Source organism: Rattus norvegicus, chromosome 14 (genome assembly GCF_021556685.1).
Source record: "Rattus norvegicus strain SHRSP/BbbUtx chromosome 14, alternate assembly SHRSP_T2T, whole genome shotgun sequence".
In the NCBI taxonomy this organism is placed as follows: Eukaryota; Metazoa; Chordata; class Mammalia; order Rodentia; family Muridae; genus Rattus; species Rattus norvegicus.
Window position 1 is genome coordinate 26,724,509 of NC_141547.1, and position 21,117 is coordinate 26,745,625.

Genomic DNA, 21,117 nt, shown 5'->3' on the forward strand with positions numbered 1-21,117 from the left:
TATGCCAATTCCATGAGGACTTTTGCGGGCTTTGCACTCACGTAAAGCTTTTTTTTTTTTCTTTCCAAAAATAACAATTCCTAAGATCCGTTAGCAAGCAGCCACCACAGACATAGGTCGAAGCGATTTATTTTCATGTCGCAAAATATCTGATACACAGATTCACAATGTTAAGAAAAAAAGTGAATGCTTTTCAAAAAGGGCTGAGTATGGCAGGTGAGTGCTGCTGTGGCGGCTGGTGTGACATGTTTGATGGTTATAATTATGCAGCAGATGCATTGGGGCTTTTAAAAATGTTGCCATCAATGCATTTGGTATTGGGCTTCAAACAGCGTTAAGAAAACAAAGTGGGCATGTTGCAATGGGACACCTTGTTCGATGATGGAAATGCATTAATTAAAATTAAAAGTTTATGGGTTGCTTTGCAAAGGAAAAAAATGTGCTCGATTTAAAAACAATTTAACTCACACAAACAATACATGAGACTTAACAACTATGCTGGTTATGTGACAGGATAAAAGAATCAGACAACAAGAGCGTCTAATCTCTATTGGCAGATATTCATAGACGTTGATTTGCAGGTTCTTTTTCTTTTAAGTTTTGAAATTGTGAGATGAACTGTTTTTAATAACTACATCATCTATATGTGATGCAATAAAAGTGAACTGAAAAAAATTACATTTGATATGCAATGTTTAGCTTTACTCCCATACTTGTCTCTCTGTAGGGCTCTAAACGACAGCATGAAGAAAAGGAAAGAAAAAACAACAAGTAAGCTTACAGCGACAGTAGGAGGAACATGAGTCAAAAGCAAATTGATGATATGCAGAAAAGGGAGGCGGGGGAATCATTTCCACCATCCCCAAATTCACGAGTTTGTGTTACATGGCTTACCACAATTCAAACGCTAACATGTTAGTCAGAAAACAAGGGCCCTCCTGCTTAACACACCAGTATAATGAGGCTTTAATACATGTTACTACAGCTCACGGATTTCTTATACACTTATGTTATTCTTCAAATTGTCACACAATCCAGAGAGTAAAAAAGGGGGGCGAACTGTGACTATTTCTATTGCTGTATCCCGATAGGATACGGATGTGATATCAGAAAGTACCAGCTTTTAAGGAACGACATCCACTTTTAGACATCAGTAGTGAAATTAAAAATAAAATACAGAAAGAAAGCTGGAACTGAAGTTCTCATTACTGTATTCTTTTGCCACTCGTGTTTCCTCTCTCTCCCTGCACAAGGGTTATTTTACTACTTTGAGTCTAGACAGATGCTGGGTTTTTTTTGTTTGTTTGGTTTTGGTTGGTTTGTTTTTATGGGATCAAATAAGTCTCTGTTTTACACATAGTTTTATTGTTTATATTATATGAAAATAAAATTATCTTTGTTTTCCGTTAAAGATACAACATTTGAAATGTAAATAAATAAAATAATTTTTAAAAGATTAATTACTTATAAATTACATTTCATTAAATCTAAATTTGTATTTAAAAACAGAGCTAAACCATAGAGATGCTGCATTATTGAAAAAAAATGAGAAGAACAAGCCTGTGCTTTTTGAAGCTCAAATTAATAAGGTGTATAACTACGGGGGAAATATTAAATCCATCTATTATTCTGCCTCCCAATAAGTAAGAGAAAAGCATCCAAACTAGAAAGTTTGCTTTAGATTGCAGTATCATCATAAATAACAAAATATTTTAAGAGTATACTATTAGAGAGACATGCCCCAAATTTTTTTCCAAGAAAAATTTATCTATAATCAGAGAGAAGAACACTTTTCCTTGTTCTTTTGTTTATAGAAAGGTTAAAATATCCAAGAATAAAAAACCAAGGAAACTACGGGGCAATACCGTTTCAGAAGACTCTGGCTTGTGAGTCACCCAGTCTTCTAAAAGAAATACAAATGTTTTTGTCAGCACTTACTAATTGCACAAATTAGTGCTCGAATGCTTTCACATATGCACACTTTGGTCATATTCTCTGGCTGAAGGGATAGTTTTACATTTTAAGTATTGATCGTTCCCTTACAAAAGAGATGTGTCACATCTTTAAAAGGGAAAGTAAATCCAGCTAAAACTTTGAATGAGCTTTAGAAGGAGAATTCAAAATAAACAACAAGTTGTTTACCAACAGATCCAAATGCTTCTAGTGTCACTAGAGTCATTCAGCAAGGGAACTAAGATCGAAGGACCCTGGGCCTGGTCTGATGCCACACTGCTAATAAGAAGAGGAAGAATCCCAGAGGAGGCCTACAGTTCTCCTAGCTCTGTTCTCCTGTGCTGATCTGCCACAGGGTGGTGGAACCATAAGGTAATATTAAATTATATTCCATACAACTTTGTATTCTTTGCGAATATAATGTACTCTTCACTGCATCCTGCCCTATGGGTTACTGTTGTTCTCTAAAGTTTTGAGTTTGAATTTAATTACATTGAAAACTACATTTATTTTGGTGAAATCATGACTTTCTCTTTATATAGCATTGTTTTGACAGGTTTTTCAATGAGACTTATCTTTATAAAATTTCTCATACTGACAAGAAGATAATGGTCCAGAAGTAATGTGTGATAATTTAGATATTTCTATACATAGTCTCTCAGTTTTAGTATAACAAATGTATTTCCTTCGCTTTTATTTCCAACTCTGTATACTTCAGTAACACTATAAATACATTTTTACAAATTTTAAGAAAAGGCATTTGCCAGCAAGAATGACTACTTTCAAACTGAACGTTTCAATGCCTGGAAAGCGTTGGCATAGTTGAATGAGGGAATGCACAACACACAATCAAGTGGCAAATTCAATGTCAGCCACCCTCGTACATACCAAGCCACCTGTATTTCATGAGAGAATTCTCCTTGCCAATAACAATATAAGTGCGTTTGTCTGAAAGCCTGAGATTAGTAGCAATCTGACAATCATCAAGATTTATTTTTTGCTAGTCTTTCAAAGCTTGCTCCAAACACTAGTATAGTTCCTCTCTGTCTTAAAAAGAACAAAATAAGCAACACAGTTTCAACTATTACTTTAAAAACAACATTACCTAAGTTCTTTTTTGTTTAAGAATAGTCATTAGCATTTATTAAATTTGGTGAAATAAAAGACAAATACATCTGGATGAAGTCTGCATATTTATTGGTAATTTTCTATAACAATATCTAGAAACGAACTACATAAGAGTAACACTGTGTATATATGGTATTATTTTAAATTTCACATTGTAAATATTTTCGTTTTATAGCTTAGTATCTATTTGTGTCTAGGAACATAACACAGGATGGCTTTAATTTGAGTTTGAGATTACTAATAGGACTTCATAACCGAGACTCACTTATCTAATCATTTTGACATGTGTTCCATATTTTAAAAGCTCCTTGAATTTTGGATAACAACGGAAAGGTAAGTATTGAATTTGGAAAAACACTTCAATTAAGAATTGCTAGTTTTTCTTCTATAAGCAATTATAAATTATACAGGTAAAGCAAAACAAACGTAATCTAAATTTCGTGTTTAAAACAGTTGCCAACATCTTCTATAGACGTAATAATATTGAATACACTTAATTAGCAAATACGGTGTAAATGGTCACTTAACATCATTAAATGTGCTAATATCTCAGCCTGTTTTAAATTGTTTATAACAACGTATTTACTTGTTAGTTGGCCCATGAAAGATAATGAAGAACAAAGTAAAATGTTTTCTTTTTTTCTACCAGATGTTCTGGCAAACCACATCTGGCAGACCTTCAGGGAACAGTTCAGGGGCTCCACAACAGAATAGGGACCCTGACAAACCAGAGACTGTATAGAGAGGGAGACTATGACAGGGGCCAAGAAACAGTCTCAACTTGCTGTAGTTCTGTTTGATTAGGTAAACAGAAGAGAAGGGGGAAACACATTGTCTGCCTTTAACATTAAAAAGATCACCGAAGGAAAACTGCACAGGCCTCTTTGCTGCAGAGGTTAACCTAAGCAGCATACCCAAGGTGATCTACCCAGACAGGAAAAACAAACTGAGCGTTTCAGCCATAAATATATAGGATCCTGAGGTGTAGGGGCCACTGGGTGAGGAATAATTGATCCCTAACAGACATCAGCAGATGAGGATCTCATACTCTGTGCCCCTCCTCTCAAAGGCTCTGGGCAAAGAGGCTCACAGTCTGTGATTCTTAGGATGCCATTGTGAAGACACTTGGTAAAACTGAAAGTCCCAACTATTTATTTGCACCCATCTTAAAGCCATCATTTAATGGCTAACTTTGGTGCTTTAAAAATAACTTCTAGTTAATTCTTTACCTCTGGGAAACAGCTACCTGGGCAACCTTAGGTGAGACGATGCTGGCACACTGCCGTGAGCAGCCCCCTTTAAGAGTGGAGCATAAGTTTACACAATCACACCGCAGTCACCTCGAATGAAATGAAACACAAATGAACTACCTGATATTCAGAATAGGACAGGAATTGATTACTGATCTATCACATTCAACTTAAAGAGACCGAAAGAAAAAAAAATACAGTTTTCAAAATGTGGCTCACTAGATAGGAGTTTTATTTTGCGCAACTAATACTTGAATAGTTTTTGCAGTTTTTTTTTACATGTACAGAAATTGAATGTTTAAAGATGCTTTCGTGCCTATGACAAATATCTACCCTCTTAAAAGGTAAAATCCAAACTGACAGTGTAAGTTTTTAAAGAGATACATGATTATTGATTTTTGAGAGAAAAATTTTATAAGCTGCTTTTCAAGCAAGACAATGCACAATGAGACCATCTTCAGAGGAAGCCACGGCCTAAAAAGAAGTTTTGTGGCTTGCCTGGACCAACTCCGATAGGCCTTGTGGGAGCTGAGAGAGAAGTAGGGTGTCTGCTGCCTTCCAGCCTGCTCTCTCTTCCATGCCTTAGGTCAATGGACTTTCCCCTGGAGTTAATCTAATGCTTTCATCAATACTAATGCCTCGTGCCCAGAGTGCACTTCATAATACAGCAAAGGAAGATTTATTTCCCCAATCTTATAACATTAAGACTACTGAATCAAGTCTTCCTTTACTTACTTACCTTGGACAAATACATTCATGTCTCACAATAAGTGCACAGGTATTTACTACAGAAATAGATTAATAACAGGGAGATACGGACACAGCACGATACATTTCGTAACAGCACAGGAAAACAAACACGGAGTGATGGATTGCTTATCAGAAGGGGTCTACTCACTAAGGAAACCTCAGGAAGATGGGAAATAAAAGCAACAGGAGGAGGGGAATGTAAAAGGACTCTGTGTGTCTGCTTCCAAAACAAAGAAAAGGCAGGGGGAAAGCAAATAGACCGTGCCCAGAAAAGCCACAGAAAGTGGGACTCTCACTTGAAAAAAAAAATTAAGATAAACTCCAGCGCACCTTGTGCGTTGTACATGCTGATAGAAGGGTTGTTACAGACCGCCGGTTCCCCAAGCAATGTGTTATAGGGATTGTTAGTACCATGCGGACGAAGAAGAGCATTGCTCATAAGATGATTAGCCATGGTTCCTGGAGCAGCCCCAGAGAAAGACAGAGAAAAAAAAAAAAAAGGTCAATCAGGCAAATGTGCTTGGAAAAAAGAAAGGAAACATTTAGAATGACAACAGTTGACATAGTCCTGGTTACAAGCAGCAGCTAAGTAGACTCAAACAGGATGCCAGTGGCACACACATTTCAATGATGCCCACATTTGAGGGAATGGGAAAGAAAGAAGTTCACAGTATCGAATAAGCCACATTTAAGGGTGCTCTCTTTCCCAAGTGGGTATGCGAGACTGTACTCCCATGCTGGCTAAGAACTGAAACCGAGGGTGAAGAAAATAAATTAAATCTTGCCATCCATACAAACAAAACACAAAGCTACAGCCAAAAAAGGAAAAAAAGGTTAAAAATGCAGAAAGGAAGCTAAAACTAAACAAAGACATTCCCTCATTCACAGAAACCGTTGAATAGTTTTCTTTTTTTTTTCTTCATGAAAGTTAAAAAAAAGAATCAAATGCTACAAATATGGTTGAACATTCATTTGGAGAGCAACTGTTGACACAACAGAAGGATTTGGTATTTCTTACAAGTCTACGAGAAGTATTTAATCAAAATAAAATAAAATACAATCATTCATTACTACACCGTAGTAAGTATACTAATCTGCTGACCTGACAGTTATGGTGAACATTAAACGGTTTTGTTAATTTTAAACAAAGTATCAACTTTATGATACTAAGCAGTACACACATACATACATTTTAGTTTCCATTTTCCAACTTTTTGTTCAAACTTTGGCTTACTAAAGTAACGGACAGATATTATATGTTTGAAAACAGATATTCTTCGTGTCTAGCATATTAGCATAGCGATGAAAACCTGCTGCCCACCAAACCAGTGAACCAAATGGGAAAGATAAGAGGAGCAATTATACTGAAAAGATTTAGGCCACATATGAAAATGATATGTTAGATTATAGTTTATGTCAGATGGAGGGGGTAATGCAGAAAACAGAAGCATACATCATATCAGGAGGCAGGCTGTGCACACAGATGTATGGACGTTAAATATGAGAGTGAACATAAAAGCTGTAGACCGAGAGAATGTATTTGTTCTAAGTTTATGAGAGTGAGTTTAATGTGAGTTTGTTATCCCACATTGATCTAAACCATACCAAAGAATTTCAGAAGATGGTAAAAAGTCAGTATTAAAACAAAACAAAATCCAGTTGGAAACAGATAGACAATTATAAACAGAGTTTTCATAGAAAAGATGCCCACGTGTTAGGTAAGCTCACACACACACACACACACACACACACACACACACACACACACACACACACAAAACCCTGTAATTATCCCTATTGAATGACTTAAATTCATAATCAGGTAATACTATTTGTACAAAATAAAAACAGTGGCGAGAGTGAGTATTCAAGGACACAGAGAAACCCAATGGATCCATTGTCACTGGTAGGATGTAAAATGATCGTTTCTCTAGAAATCAGTTTGGTGGTTTCTTATTAAACAAACAAACAAAAAAAAACCCTCTGTAAGTCATCCAGTGACTACATTCTTGTACAAGGATTCCAACAATTTGTAAATGAAAATTCACAGCAGCCATACTTCTCAATATCCCCAAACAGGAAAGAGCTCACACTTCTCTTGATTGGTGGATATGACAGACAGACAGTGTCCTATGTCTTACTATGGAAGATGAGTAAGCTATAAAGAAACCAACCACCGTTCACTGTAAAATTTAGGCAAATTTCTATGACTATAGCAGGGGAGAAAGCCAAATCCCAAACGCATATACTACGTCACTCCACTCGTCATTTATTACATGTTAGGAAATCATGTAAAAGGAAAACAGATGAGTGGTGGTAATTGTGCATGGTCACAAGAGCATACCTTGCAGTAACAGAAATATGAAACTATTCTACATAGTAATTATGATAGTGAAAGCGTATTCTTCTTGAGTATGAAACTGCACTCATCAAATAAACATACAAACACAGTTCCAATTAAGCAGACGAAATAAATCTGATGAATGGGTTATTGCAGATCAATATGCTGGTTGCAATACTCAGTTTCAGAAGATGCTGGCAGGCGTGAGAACTCCACATTGCTTTATACAGTTACATGCAGATCTGCAGTTCCCTCATAGTAAAAATAAACTACATTGGGTTAGCAATGGAAAACTCTCTTCCACTCTTAGAAACAGTTTAACAGCGATAAGGGGAAATTAGGCGACAGCAGTGTTAATGTTTTTTAAAATAATAAATCTTTATCTGGTAGAATGCTAGTCAACTGACAACTATTTTAACCACAAAAGTGAGAAACCAAAAATTGATATAAAGCAGCATGTAGCTTGTCAGTGCACTAAAGATGAAAATATCAATAAGTCATTGCCTTCTGTATATCCTGTGTGGAATTTGCAAAGAAGTCAACAACTGCTTCGCTGGTTAAGTATTCAGCCTTTGTGCCTGAAGTTACACTGTATATTCATGCAAATACTGCCTCACCGTGAAGCATGAGTTCTGCTCTTACTCATGTAATAAATCTGTCAGAACATTACTTTTCAATGAAGAATTATACATATGAGACATTAATTCTTTAAAGTTTAAAACAATTAATTTTAGTACCTTTATGACCAAAATAGAAGATCCTAAAGCTTAATCATTTATGGATTTTGGTTTTTATACATCTATGATTGTTCGACCCAGAATTTACTCTATAAAACATACTTAAAAAAGAGTTACATGTAAATTATGCTTACTACAGAAGGTTGGTATTCTGAATCAACAGATTTCCCTTTGTGATTACTCTATGTAAATAGAAAATGAAAAATATAACTTAAAATGAACTAACATCAAAAACTTAAAATTGGAAAATACTCAAAAATATTTACATTCCTCCACATACCAAGAAAGGGTAAAGTTTTACTCCTGACTCTCTATATGTCCCTTAATTGCCACATGCTACCTAACAGGAGTTAATTGGAAAACAAACTAAGGGGAGAAATTTTTGCATGTTTTTTTAAAGAGTTATTTATTATATATGAGAACACTGTAGCTGTCTTCAGACACACCAGAAGAAGGCATCAGATCCCATTACAGATGGTTGTGAGCCACCATGTGGTTGCTGGGAATTGAACTCAGGACCTCTGGAAGAGCAGCCAGTGCTCTTAACCACTGAGCCATCTCTCCAACCGCTTTTTGCATGATTTTTGCATGTTTTATTAATTTGCTTTGTAAAAGGTAAGAGGTGAAGTGTGGACGAGAGATGGTTCAATGGATAAAGTGTTAGCCATGAAAGCATTGGCCCTCAACTACCCAGGTGAGAAGCCAAGTACTTTGGTCAAGCACACACCATGTCAGTGCCGGGAATCAGAATAAGGAGTTTCTCTGCAGCTTACTGGCTTTCCTTGCTCAGTCGGTAAGCTCCAGGATCATTGAAATGCCCACTCTCAAAACCAGTCCTGAAATCTTACACATACAATTAGACTCAGCAGGCTGCAGTGATGCATTTGCGAATATATATGAATACATATGTATGTATAATAACTATGAAAGAACCAAGAACTTGAGAGCTAGCAAGGTGCCTGTAAGAGGGGAGAGGATGAGAGAGAAATGAAAAGGGAGAAACTGATGTAATTATATTTTAATGGCAAAGTTTTCAAATTAAAAGATGCTGTAAAATAATCATGATATTTTTCTGTACACCACCCCTCCCCCCAAAAGATGGAAAATCACAAGGGAAGAGAAATGATAATCACTTGTTCTGGCCTGCCTTCACACACACACACACACACACACACACACACACACACACACACACACACACACACACAGCTCAAGTGAACATAAAATGTCAAATATTTCTTTGCCCTGATAATTTACCGTATTTTCTATATTAGTATAAAAGAAGTTATACAATAAATTACAAACAAGTTTGAAAGAATTCTGCATAAACCAGAAGGCGATGGCTCAATAGCTTAGATTTTTATTATTGTTTTTCTTATAAGAAAAAATCCCAGCATATAAAGGGAAAATGATAAGGATTGGAAATGAAAAAAACTTCAGAATGAATTGTAGTGATGCTATAAAAGTGTTTACAGATAGTCCCTCTGGCTGTGTGTTTCTAAGAATAATATTCCATTTCAGTGCTCCACGTGTTTTATTTGATTTTACATTTTAGAATTCTGGAGTAGACGTTCAAAGCACTTCAGACAGCGCGCCTATGAATGCGGTAAAGCGCACTGAGTTCTAAAGTTGATTTTCATCGACTGAGAAAGGCTGAGCACGTTGCCTGAAATGCTTGTAGGTATTACGATCAGTATTAACCACATAAAACAAAATTCAGTCTTGGACACCTAACTTTTCAGAAGAACATTTTCTCGGACTTCAAAGCATGTCAGAACCAATTAGTTACTGAGCATAAGTCACGAGGAATGACCTACAGTCATCATAGGAGACTCATCTACTCTTTATGCTATAATCATGAAGACATTTGAAAATAGTTTGGTCCCCAGGAATAAAAACGTCTGTTAGTCTCTATTTGGGGAATGAGAAGACTTTTGCTGATAAAAATGAAAAGAATGACTATGTAAAATTCAGTTTTCTTTTTGACCGTCCTCAGCCTTTTCTACAGCTCATGTACTATGTGAGACCAACTCCAGTTATACACATGTTACATGTTACTTCAAAGTGAGGGCATCGACTGTAAGAACAAGAGTGGGTAATGGTACATGATGACCTGCTATTCACAAACAGCGTAAAGATAGAAATTACTCCCGGAATGTTTTGCTACAGAAGAGACAGGAGACTATGTTCATAATCAAATCATTGCTCTTTTCTGAATTCATCTGAAGTTAGAAATCACCTTTCCGAAGCTGTGTTTACAGCACACAGCTTGGTTTTTTTTGTTTTTTTGTTTTTTGTTTTTTGTTTTTTTTGTTTTTGTTTTTGTTTGTTTTTTCCAGAGCGACCTTACCAGGTCCCAGCTATCTGTCAGCATCCCTTAAAGGGAGCAATCCTTAGGAAGTATGAGTTCCTCATTCTTACAGCTTGCACTCACATGGGGGTAGGCAATTCGACTCTGGAATGGTGGCACCGACTATGCAGAGACAAACGGACGTGACAATTAAATTCAGCTTGTCACCAATGCTTGAGTCTTCCGGCTGAAAACCTGCACAGAACCTGTAGTCTTCTATCTTTTGTGTTCAAAGGTACCTTTTTCTCTGGGGCTGTCCTGCACTGCTCTAGTCTGACACAGTCTGTTCTGTTTGCTTCTGGCTGCTTCCCCAATGGATGGAGGTCACTTTGAATTCTGAAACCCTTCTCCAGGAATCTGTCTACCTTGTCTCATCCTCTTTCCTGGAACTGACTTCTGATTTGTAAACTTCCCTTCTAGCAGCTGTGAAATTGCTGAAGACGTCCAAGAAGTTCAGTGTTTACAGACCATCTGTCACTGTTTTTTAGCTGAAAAGTTAAGCTTACCGGTTCATTTTGAGACACAAATAAGTTTGTGGGGGAGCAGAGATAGCTAACGATGTGGGAAGGGGTTCAAGTTGTACCCTTTAAACACTGGAATGTAAACTCCAGGGAAACTTTTTGGAGTGGTTGTCTTAAATGTTCTCACCCAACTGCGTAGAACCCATTAAAAGAAACAAAACCATCCTTTGCTTGACTAAGGAATAACTTGCCTGAGATTGGTGCCATCTACAAGTCATGAAATTGAACTTCAGTAGTTTTTAAGGAGTGGTTCCTTTCCATTTTATGGGTAAGAGTGTTCATCTGCATGTAAACATCCATATCACATTACATACTTGGTTCCTGCAGAAGCCAGAAGAGGACAGGAGACTCTGGATAGTTGTGACCACTATGTGGATGCCGGGAACCAAACCCAGATCTCTGTAAGATCAGCAAGAAACCTTAATCCCTAATCATCTCTCTAGTACTAATTTGGAGTAATTTTTACAGTGTGCTCATTGGCCAAATGCTGGATGTATTTTCTTGTCTGCTTTGAAGACAATACTGGCTGCATTTACTACTGAAATTGTTCAGGCAGAAATAAACAATTACAGAAATATTTGTAGTGATAAAATGTTCCTCAAATGCTAACGTTTGGTAGGAACAACAATGTCCCCAAACAGACAAACCAAAGTATCTGCCAGAATTCACAGGGGGAAAAAAAAAGCTATATTCGGCTAAAAATGAAGTAGCTATGTAAAAAATATCTATTTCTTAGTCTCAATAGGGTTATCAACTTCTCATACCTATATACTTGCTACAGAAATGAGATTTGGATGTCTAGTAAAAAAAAGACTGAATTTCAACATATGCATAGTTATTCAGATAGAGCCAGTCCCTCAGCCTTTTTATTTCTGATGCAAGAAAGATGCCCACCAAATAGGCCATTGATGCTCTATGTTGAACAGTCCAGAGAAGCTTCTCTTAGGGCTTTTCAGGATGATCAGGATTTAAAGCTTGGAAAAGACAGCCATTTTAAAGGGGGTTACATTATTTTTTCCTTTATGAATACCCAACGTTTAAGACTGACAATATAGACTTTTGAGTGAGTGAACCGCACACAGTAAAATAGCAAGCCCTACTGTTCCAACTCGGAGTTCCGCCACAGAACTTACTACCTCTTTCTGACAGTAGAGTGCACGTTCTGATATCCGGACAGCGGGATGACAACGTAAGCTGGGTTCATTCAGAGCAGTATGCTTTCAAACTGTGAAAGCAGGAGACAGATCTGAGATGGGGTGAAAGTCTGGATCACACTTGAATGTCTATTTCACCGCTTGGAAAAATATTTCAAACAGCATTTCTTCTTGACAGCAAGCTAACAAAAGTATACTGATAAGCTCTAAAAATAACTTGATTGGTTCCCTGTACTGTGCCTCACAATGCATTTTTAATGTGCTTGTATTTCTCTTTGGAACACCAAATTTAGATGGCTAGAAAATCTGTGATTTGAAGTCTTAACGATTCAATAAAATAAGGGAATACAAGTGTTCCTTTGGAACTACAGAACAATAAGCCTCGGTGTTCAACGTCTTGTTATTTAAAGAGAAGATGATGAATATGTTTACCCTGATCAGTTTTACCATGATTCTTTAGCTCATCATCCATTCTGTTCTTCGCAATTTTATCTTGTTTGAACATGTAGTTTTGGATTCAAGGTCATACAAGACATTGGTAGACTCACATGAAAATGTTTAAAACAGTAGTTTTTTTCAAGCATTTTGAGGATACCCTTCAGCAAAAGAAGAATTTTATTGTGATCTTTCCAGGAGTTCAGTAATATTCTCTCACATATTTTTCAGTAATATTTGATCATTTTATAGTAAGCTATGCAAAATAGGCTAGTAAAATGAAAGTAGGTAGATGTTTTACAAAGAGCCTTCTAAAACCTCAGAGAAACAATTCAAAGGCATTATTTATTTTAAATATCTGGTTTTCACCCCACTCCTTTTTCTTTATAACAAAGTAAAAATTGTACCTTCACGCTCGCCTATCAGAGGACAATGTGATCAATACTCACTTTGGTTTCGTATGGTTACACTATGGCGTAGATAATCTCATATATTCAACATGAAGTCGTTTATTAAGAAAACAACTAATGCTACCTTTTGGCTCCCTTAAAATTATGTAAAATAACTTGCAACATAAGTTTCTATTTTAATATTTCATTTCAAACAATGAATGAAGTTACAAAGTGTCACAGAAGCAATATTTTGTTGAAAGTCAAGAGCTCATTTGTCATTTTTTTCTTGAGTCATAAATTGAAGACCTGACACCTTGATTTATCACACTGTGCACTTTTAATAGCCAACAAGTTTGCTATTAAATTTTAATCAACCTGCCTATTAAATTTCATTCAAATGGTTCGGAGATATTTCAGCTTCTTTTAATAGCTAATTCATTCGCTGGGAATCTATTAAGATGGATTTCAATGACACATTTCTTCCAGAGTACAGAATGGCTTATTGTTAGTTCAATATAAAATGAAGGACGCTGAATGCTGACTTGTAGCCTCTTCTTTAGTATTTCGGTTCATAGCTCTGGGTTGGAACATGAGGAATTACCTGTCTCAGCCCTTCTACTTTCTCTTAATTGGCTCATGTCCAGAACAGTGAGGTTGTCTGTATCCAGTATTTAAAAGTCAAGGTCATGGGTCAATGTGTGCATTATTTCTGCATTACAACACATCTCTAGAAAGTTGTGCCGAGTACTCTTCTCAGCTCCCATCCCCTGGAGCAGCACTGAATGTCCAATTCTGGCTGAGACTCCGCAGTGTAAGACTCTCGCTACCGCCTATCACTGCTGTCCTCTCATTCACATCGTGAAACGTTCTGAGCCTCTTTTCCAAAATTGCTTTTGTTTTTTGTTTGTCTGTTTTAGTACTTTTGTTTTTGCTTTTGAATCACTGAATTGTATTTAGTTTATGCGTGGATGATCCTGATATAATCTAGGCACTAACCTCTTTTATATGCATTGTTTATGTCTCTCGTTTTCATTGTCTCGCTTGAACATTTTGTTCTGTCTTGGTTTTGACTCTAACCTATGTGTTCTTCTAAAGATTTTTAAATTTAGGGATTTTTTTTCATTTTCTATAATGCATTCTCTGTGGTATCAGATGCAACACAGTGGATCTGTTGCTGGTGAAGAAACGGATATGTTGTATATTTAGTGATGGTCTCAAAAATTAATTGGGAAAAATTGCCACACACAATCTGGTAATTTAACCAACAGTGGTGGAATTGCGACTCAGGATTCTCAATGAAACTTGCTCACAACAAATGAAGCAGCTGATCTTAAGTGTGACAAGCCTATGTTCCTTTCTCTCTTATTTTCTTCTCTTTTTCTTCGTTTCAATTCATTTTGTTACTGCCGAAATGAAGTGTCACTGCTTAGTCCAGACTGCCATTCAAATTCTCTTGTCTTGGATCCCTCATTGATTAGATAAAAGGTGTGTCTCACCAATTCCCAGCGAGGTTCACTTCTAAGTCTCATGTTTCACGGTTAAAGAATGTATTTATGTGTTCTATTTACCTGTGTACCAGGGCTGAGTGCTTACAAAAGATCACATTGTGGCTGAGGATAACAGGCTCCCTTTTCTTAACCACAGAAAATAGCAACAAGCCTGAATTCCTTCTTAATAAAAATAACTTAGTAAAAAAAAAAATTCTTTGATTCCAGAATTTTACCTAACTAATTAATTTTCTAGTAATCAAAGTTTCGGTGATCTGCAATTGATCTGAAGTTGACCTTAAAGATTAAATTTCATAGGTTTAGTCATTTTTGCAAATAAAAATTCTGAACCCTTGAAACCCTGAAACTAAGGCTGTTTAGTAATATAAAATAGCTACCCAAGTCAAAAACATAAAGCTTTTAGTATAATTTACTACACTAATTTACTTTTGGTATTTTCTTGTGTTAGGTAACTTGTATACAGTTGCTTTCAAAAGGCCTACACTGAAAAAAAAATGAAGCATAGAACTGAAGGCAATGCATGAAACATATGTCTTAAAAAATGTTCTCTCTTGTATGTAGATCCTGATTTTTAATGAATGTATGTAGATGTGCCAGTGTAGGCACAGGCTATCAAACTGAAGTAGACACCATGAGGGAGGGAAAGAGGTGTTGAAGGTGATCATCAAAGGGATGTATGTGACATGAACTAGGGGTCATCCAGGGGGTGATACAAGGAAGACACAGGATGTGGGGGCAGTGAGGACAGAGGCAAACAAACCAATTCTTTCTAAAAATGCTATACTGATACATGAAATTGTGCATATTTTCAAAAGTATCCCTGAAGTGTGAATTATTATAAAGAAATTATTCAAGAGTGGGAGAATTTTGACAATTCTATTCAAGAGGCTTACTTTCCATATTGCCACAATCCACTCCCTTGTGTTTAGACTGAGGATCGTGCAAATAGCGTTGTTTCTTCTTTAAAGACTGACTCTTTTCCTTCAGTCCTTATATCCTCTCTAATCTTTCCTAATCCACTAATAACCTCCCAGGGTTGTATATTCCCTTCTAAAATACTAGGTGACTTGTGTAATAAAGCAGCCACATTATTAGATGACAACTAATGAAGGAAACGTAATGAACATCACCAGAGAATCTATCAAACAAATCCTCGGTATACTGAAAGTTAGATTGAGCTAGTGAAATGTAAGTCCTTGTTTATAATTCAATAAATGCTATTTTAATTGGATGTGCATAATTATATGTATTATAATTTATACTTTTTCTAATAAGTACTTTGATAATCATAGGTCACCTTTCACATATTAATTTTTGATGTAATAGAACTAATTCCTATTTATTTCAGATTTATATCTAGTTGTATTCGGTAATTAGAGGTCACTTGAAAATAGATTCTTGAAAAAAAACTATGCACTTATTACGATGTTGGTAGGCAAAGGCTGCTGGAAGGAAGTTGTTGATTGTGGTCACACTCTGGTTTTTGCCTGCTTGCTTTTTGTCTCCACATGCCATGAGATGGACAGTTTCCCCTCTTACATCTCCTTCCTGTCATGGGTTGAAACTCAATGAAGCCAGGTTATTATGGATGGCAACATCTGACATGATGAACCAAAAAAATGTCTCCATCATTCTTGGGTGGTCCGCCACCACAATGAGATGCTAACACTGAACTTCAAATGTTCAGATTGTTTCCTTAACAGACAAGAGTGCCCCCATATCCTATGTTCTACTAACCCATCTCTCTAAAACGAGCAATGCCTAAATAAAAAACCCAAACTATATCCTTTAGAAAAATGGTATTAAAAGTAGAAATATTTCAAAGGGAAGGAAAAAGGCTCTGCGACATTAATATTAACAACTTACCAAGTACTCTCTCACTGAAGCCTGAATTTCATTCAGGAAACAGAGATAATATAGGTAGCTGACTAGTGATTGACTGAGAACTGTCCTTGTAAGGGGATCTATGAAAACTTAAATAAATATAACAGCAATAACAAATACAAACGATGCTTACTACTGTACAATTTCCTACGACGTTAGACTATATGATGTAACCATATAACAGGGCAGAGGTAGAGTTGAGAGGAGGAGGGGAGCTGCTGAGTAACTCTTCAGAAGCACTTTCTCCCTCCCCTCCGCCGAGACCTTAAAACAAATAGCTTTGCCCCATAACTGACTTAAAGATATCTGCAATATACTTGCTTGTAATGTACTTCCTTTTGCCAGTGGATGGGACATTTGTTATGAACACATTCGACCTCCTTGAACTAGGGGTCACCGTAATACCACGACTCTCACCTTTAAAATCATTACTTATGCTGCCCTCAGTTAGTAAATTCGATTTCTAAAATGAGAGGTCCCTTTATCCTATGGTACTTCTTTAGGTTTAGTTTAAACTTTGAGTTTTTACTGATGTCATATACAAAGGAAGAAATTGATATAGAAATTCCTCACCCCCTGTAAGGGCAAGGAAAACACAAGGATAAATAACAATAGCGAGAAAGCTGAGTTATGCTCCAGAATACTCATTTGTTCCTCATAATGCTCGCTCATAACAAAACGTATGTTGATCATGCAGCTCTGATTTATGAAGCTATGCTACCACTATAAGCAGATTATTAAATCGTTTTTGCAAACTTCAGAAGTAGATGTCAGATTATATTAGGAGCTGGTTAATATTTACAGTGAGGGATTTTATAATCCTTCAGAACAGCGAGGCTTTGGGGCAATATCACTTATTTTATGCACATAAATCAAATCATATTTACTGATATTAATAAAGTGCACTGAGTGAGTGTGCTGTTTTACCCTAGTAACTTTAATTTATATAAATCATTAATCACCGTCCAAACACCCCTTACATTTGTTCATTTGCATTCGCTTTAAAAGCATAAAAACGAAATATGTTTGGAAGGCTGAATATTAATGAGGTAGCAGGTGATTTATTATGAAGTTGCTTCTGCTTCAGTGACCAGCCTCCTGAGGAAGACAATAGGGGCTCTGAGAAGACATGCGTTAAAAACAGGTCTACTCACATCTCTGCTCACTACACAATGGTTATTTAGCAAGGCTGTCTGAATCGAACTACTGTTCTCTATGCTTCTGGAGGGTAGGCTGGGGTTTGGAAGCAAACAGGAGACAGTGTTTGCTTATATCGCGATATAAGGAAGGGAAAAATACATCATCTTCATTTGGTTGCTACTAAAATATAGATTTGAATCAAAACGGAAAATAAGAATACATATAATTTACATTTCTTTCTAATTTAGAAGGGACAAATCGGCTTCACTAATTTTTTTTTCCTTTTCTCCCTTTTTGGCTCTCCTCAGGCTAGCATCATCCTAGGTAAATCATTGCTACTTGTTCTACTTGGCATTTAGGGAACCAATTCATTCATCCCACCGTTTTCTGGATAGTAAAAAGGAAAGGAAATGCCGAGCAGTAAACGGTGAATTTTAATGTTGGGTTCCTTGAGACACTGGCAGGACTCAGTTTTCATTACATTTGGAACCTTATTCCAAGGACTCTAAGATATTAAGGCCTTTGCCAGAAGTCACTGAATTAGACTGTATAATTCTGAGACCTACGAAGTGAGGCTACAGAATCAAGTCAGAACTTGCAAGTGTCTCCCTGGAGGCAATCTTTCCCCATTTCTCCAGACATGTTGCTAGCAGATCAGGCCAGATTTTAAAAACTAGGTAGCTGTGCTCTTACAAAAATTATTAGTCACAGGACATCACAATTTTACTGACTACATACATGGATTAAGAATGTTTACGGAGATCGATGTAACTCTTAACCATGGCATGAGAATCTATCTGCATTAATACATAAGTGCTACACATGTAAAGGTCATTCTTCCAAAATGAAACAACTAAGTATGGCTTAAATACCTAGAGCCTTTCTCGTCAGATGTCCATGCACGATATTAGATCATAGTAACTTGTGTGACAAAACAGAGATAGGTAGGGAAGTGAGGGAGAAAAGAAACCCTAAGACACTAGCCAAGCCATCTCACCGGAAGGTAAAATAATATTTTTTTTCGAATTCAAAAGAAGCATAGCTTTGAAATTATTGCAGCCTATGGGCAGGGTTGTGGCACCCCAGCACATTGGAGGAGCTAGCTTCCAAACCTTGATTGTAATCAAAACTGTCTGAACTCAATTTAATTAATTAAATGAAGGGAAAACTAAGTGTACCCATAATACTTGTGATAACAAAAAGAAAATAAAACCTTATTTCAGAATTGCACTTTCTATTCAGATGTAGAAGAAAACTGGATTAAACCCAATTTTCAGTTACTGTTACTATCTTATATTTGTATTATCTTACAATTGTTCAAGATGAGACTTCCCAGGCAGAGATGATGAGCGGGAGGTAGCAGGGTAAAGACAACTATGCTACCTTCCCTCTTGTGCCAGCCTACAGGAGTGAGGAGAAATTTTGATTTATTCATATATTTTCTTGGGAGGAGCTGGAGCTGAGTGCCGCCACAGCCTTCCCACAATATAGTAAATATTTAAGGAAGCCAATAAATAAATCCTCTTGTGACAATCAAGCTTGGGGAAATGTTGGCTTCTATCGGAAGTCACACTTTGCTGAAACTCTATATTCACCACACAACTGCTCTCAAGGTCCCTTTCCCAGTTTGTATAGTGCCATGAAAACTGTTGCTTTGGTCGTGGCTCTGGTGGCGAGAACCGAAGATTTGCCAAGATGTGCAATATTGAGCCAAGAATAAGTAAGACTTTACATTGAAAATCACCAATAGCACTTCCAGAGTTTTATATAACACCAAGGTATAAAGTCCAGATAACCATCAAGTTTGTTATACTGGAAAATCTAGAAAGATAATCTGATATAGTCAACTTATAGGATGCAATGAGTTGATTAGAAAAAGAATATCTGAGATGGAAAAACAAAGAAAGAAAAGAACCCAAACAATAACAAAATGTACTAAAAATTTCTCTGTTTTGAATGATAGACTCTTCATTCTTAATAGAACCTGAGATGGTATGGTTGTTTTAAAGAAACTAGGTTAAGATGTACGAAATTTAAAACAATACTTTCCTATATACTGAGCAGCAATATGAATTAGAAAGAAAATATAAATTAAAAATGTTTCGTAAACCATAGCTTATAATTTCCAAGGGTCAATACTCTTTTTCTTAAATTATTTATTGTATTAATATATATATATGAGTCGCTGTCTTCAGACACACCAGAAAGGGCATCAGACCTCATTACAGATGGTTTCGAGTCACCATGTCGTTGTTAGGAATTGAACTCTGGGCCTTTGGAAGAGCAGTCAGTGCTCTTAACCACTAAGCCATCTTTCCAGCCCAAGGGTCAACATCTTAAAGTCAAAAATAGAAGTGCATATCTAGCTTAGATATGGAATTATTTTTTTCCTAAATTTTATAGCTGAACCTAAGAATGAATGGAACGTTAGAATATATGAAGATGCAAAGATGTCATATCTAAAATGTTTATTTTAGTAATAGAGGATATAGTCTTTTGAGCACACAGATATGATTGTTTATGTTGCTGAGGTGACTGACGTGTTTATCTGGAAATATGAATCTTGGATGTCACATACCTAAATATGTTACACACGCCTGAATGCAGGGAAGATAGGATCCTGGGGAATAAGACAAGATTAAAGAAGGAGGTTAAAGACTATCTTTAGAGATATAATATGAAGATATAAACTTTCAAAGTGTTCTAATCATATGGGGGTTAAAAAAATAATGAGATGAATTCGGGAGACTCTTCTTGAGCTCTATCCCTAGTTCAGATGTTCTTTGACAGTTGATGGTTTCAGGGCTGAGGAAGAGTCACTTCTTTTTGGGAGTGTGAACAGTTGAAGGTTGGCCATGCCTCAATGGCTGACCTCAAACTCATAAATATATAGTCAGTGTTAGTGGACTCTGTAAGTTAAAATAAGAAAAATACATAAGTAAACTAAATACATGAACTTGAAGGACGATGTGGTTGGTGGTCCTGGAGAGGGCTGGAAGGGAATGAAGAATATGATTGAGGTACATTGTCTGCAGGTATAAAATTTTCAAAGGAAAAAAGTAGATAAAAATAAAATAAAGAGTTTCTCAGTTGAGACACTTGGGAAAGGCAGGTGCGTCCCAGAGAAATTCACATAGGAAGTGAAAAAAGTCAGGGTGCCGAGGGAAAGGAAGAATATATACACTGAAAAAGATGACAGTCTGAACACACCTCATGTCAAACATGCATTTTCACCCTACCTCAGCTCTTTACTAAAATAACATGACAGGCCATAGAGTTTAAGACCTTGCAATTAATAGCTTCATTAAATATCTTCAAAGGAGTAGAAATTGTGTAAAATCAGTCAATACAAACTTGGTTCATTTCCTTTGAATTTATTAAAAATTGGCCCAGTCATCTTTTTATCACTATACTCCACATTGATGAAATTTGAGAGGATTACTGGGAAATAAGTTCAAAAAACAGTGTTGTATAATGTTCTTTATGCTGATGTCAGAAAAATAGCTCACTAAACCAATCTTGTTACTGATCTTACATAGGGTGGTGTCTTTACTACACAATACTAGAAAAAATT

General features: G+C 36.4%; 1 protein-coding gene across 49 annotated transcripts in view; it reads right to left on the minus strand.

Annotated features, from left to right (window-relative positions):
- Positions 1 to 21,117, minus strand: part of Adgrl3 (adhesion G protein-coupled receptor L3) — a 781,670-nt gene that overhangs the window by 33,343 nt on the left and 727,210 nt on the right. For 7 of the 49 annotated variants that reach the window (XM_087582190.1, XM_087582182.1, XM_087582178.1 and 4 more), the window contains one exon: positions 680 to 731. The exons of 34 other annotated variants lie outside the window; for them this stretch is intronic. In XM_087582190.1, coding sequence (XP_087438316.1) covers positions 680 to 731 — 52 coding nt within the window. 49 annotated transcript variants of the gene reach the window in all.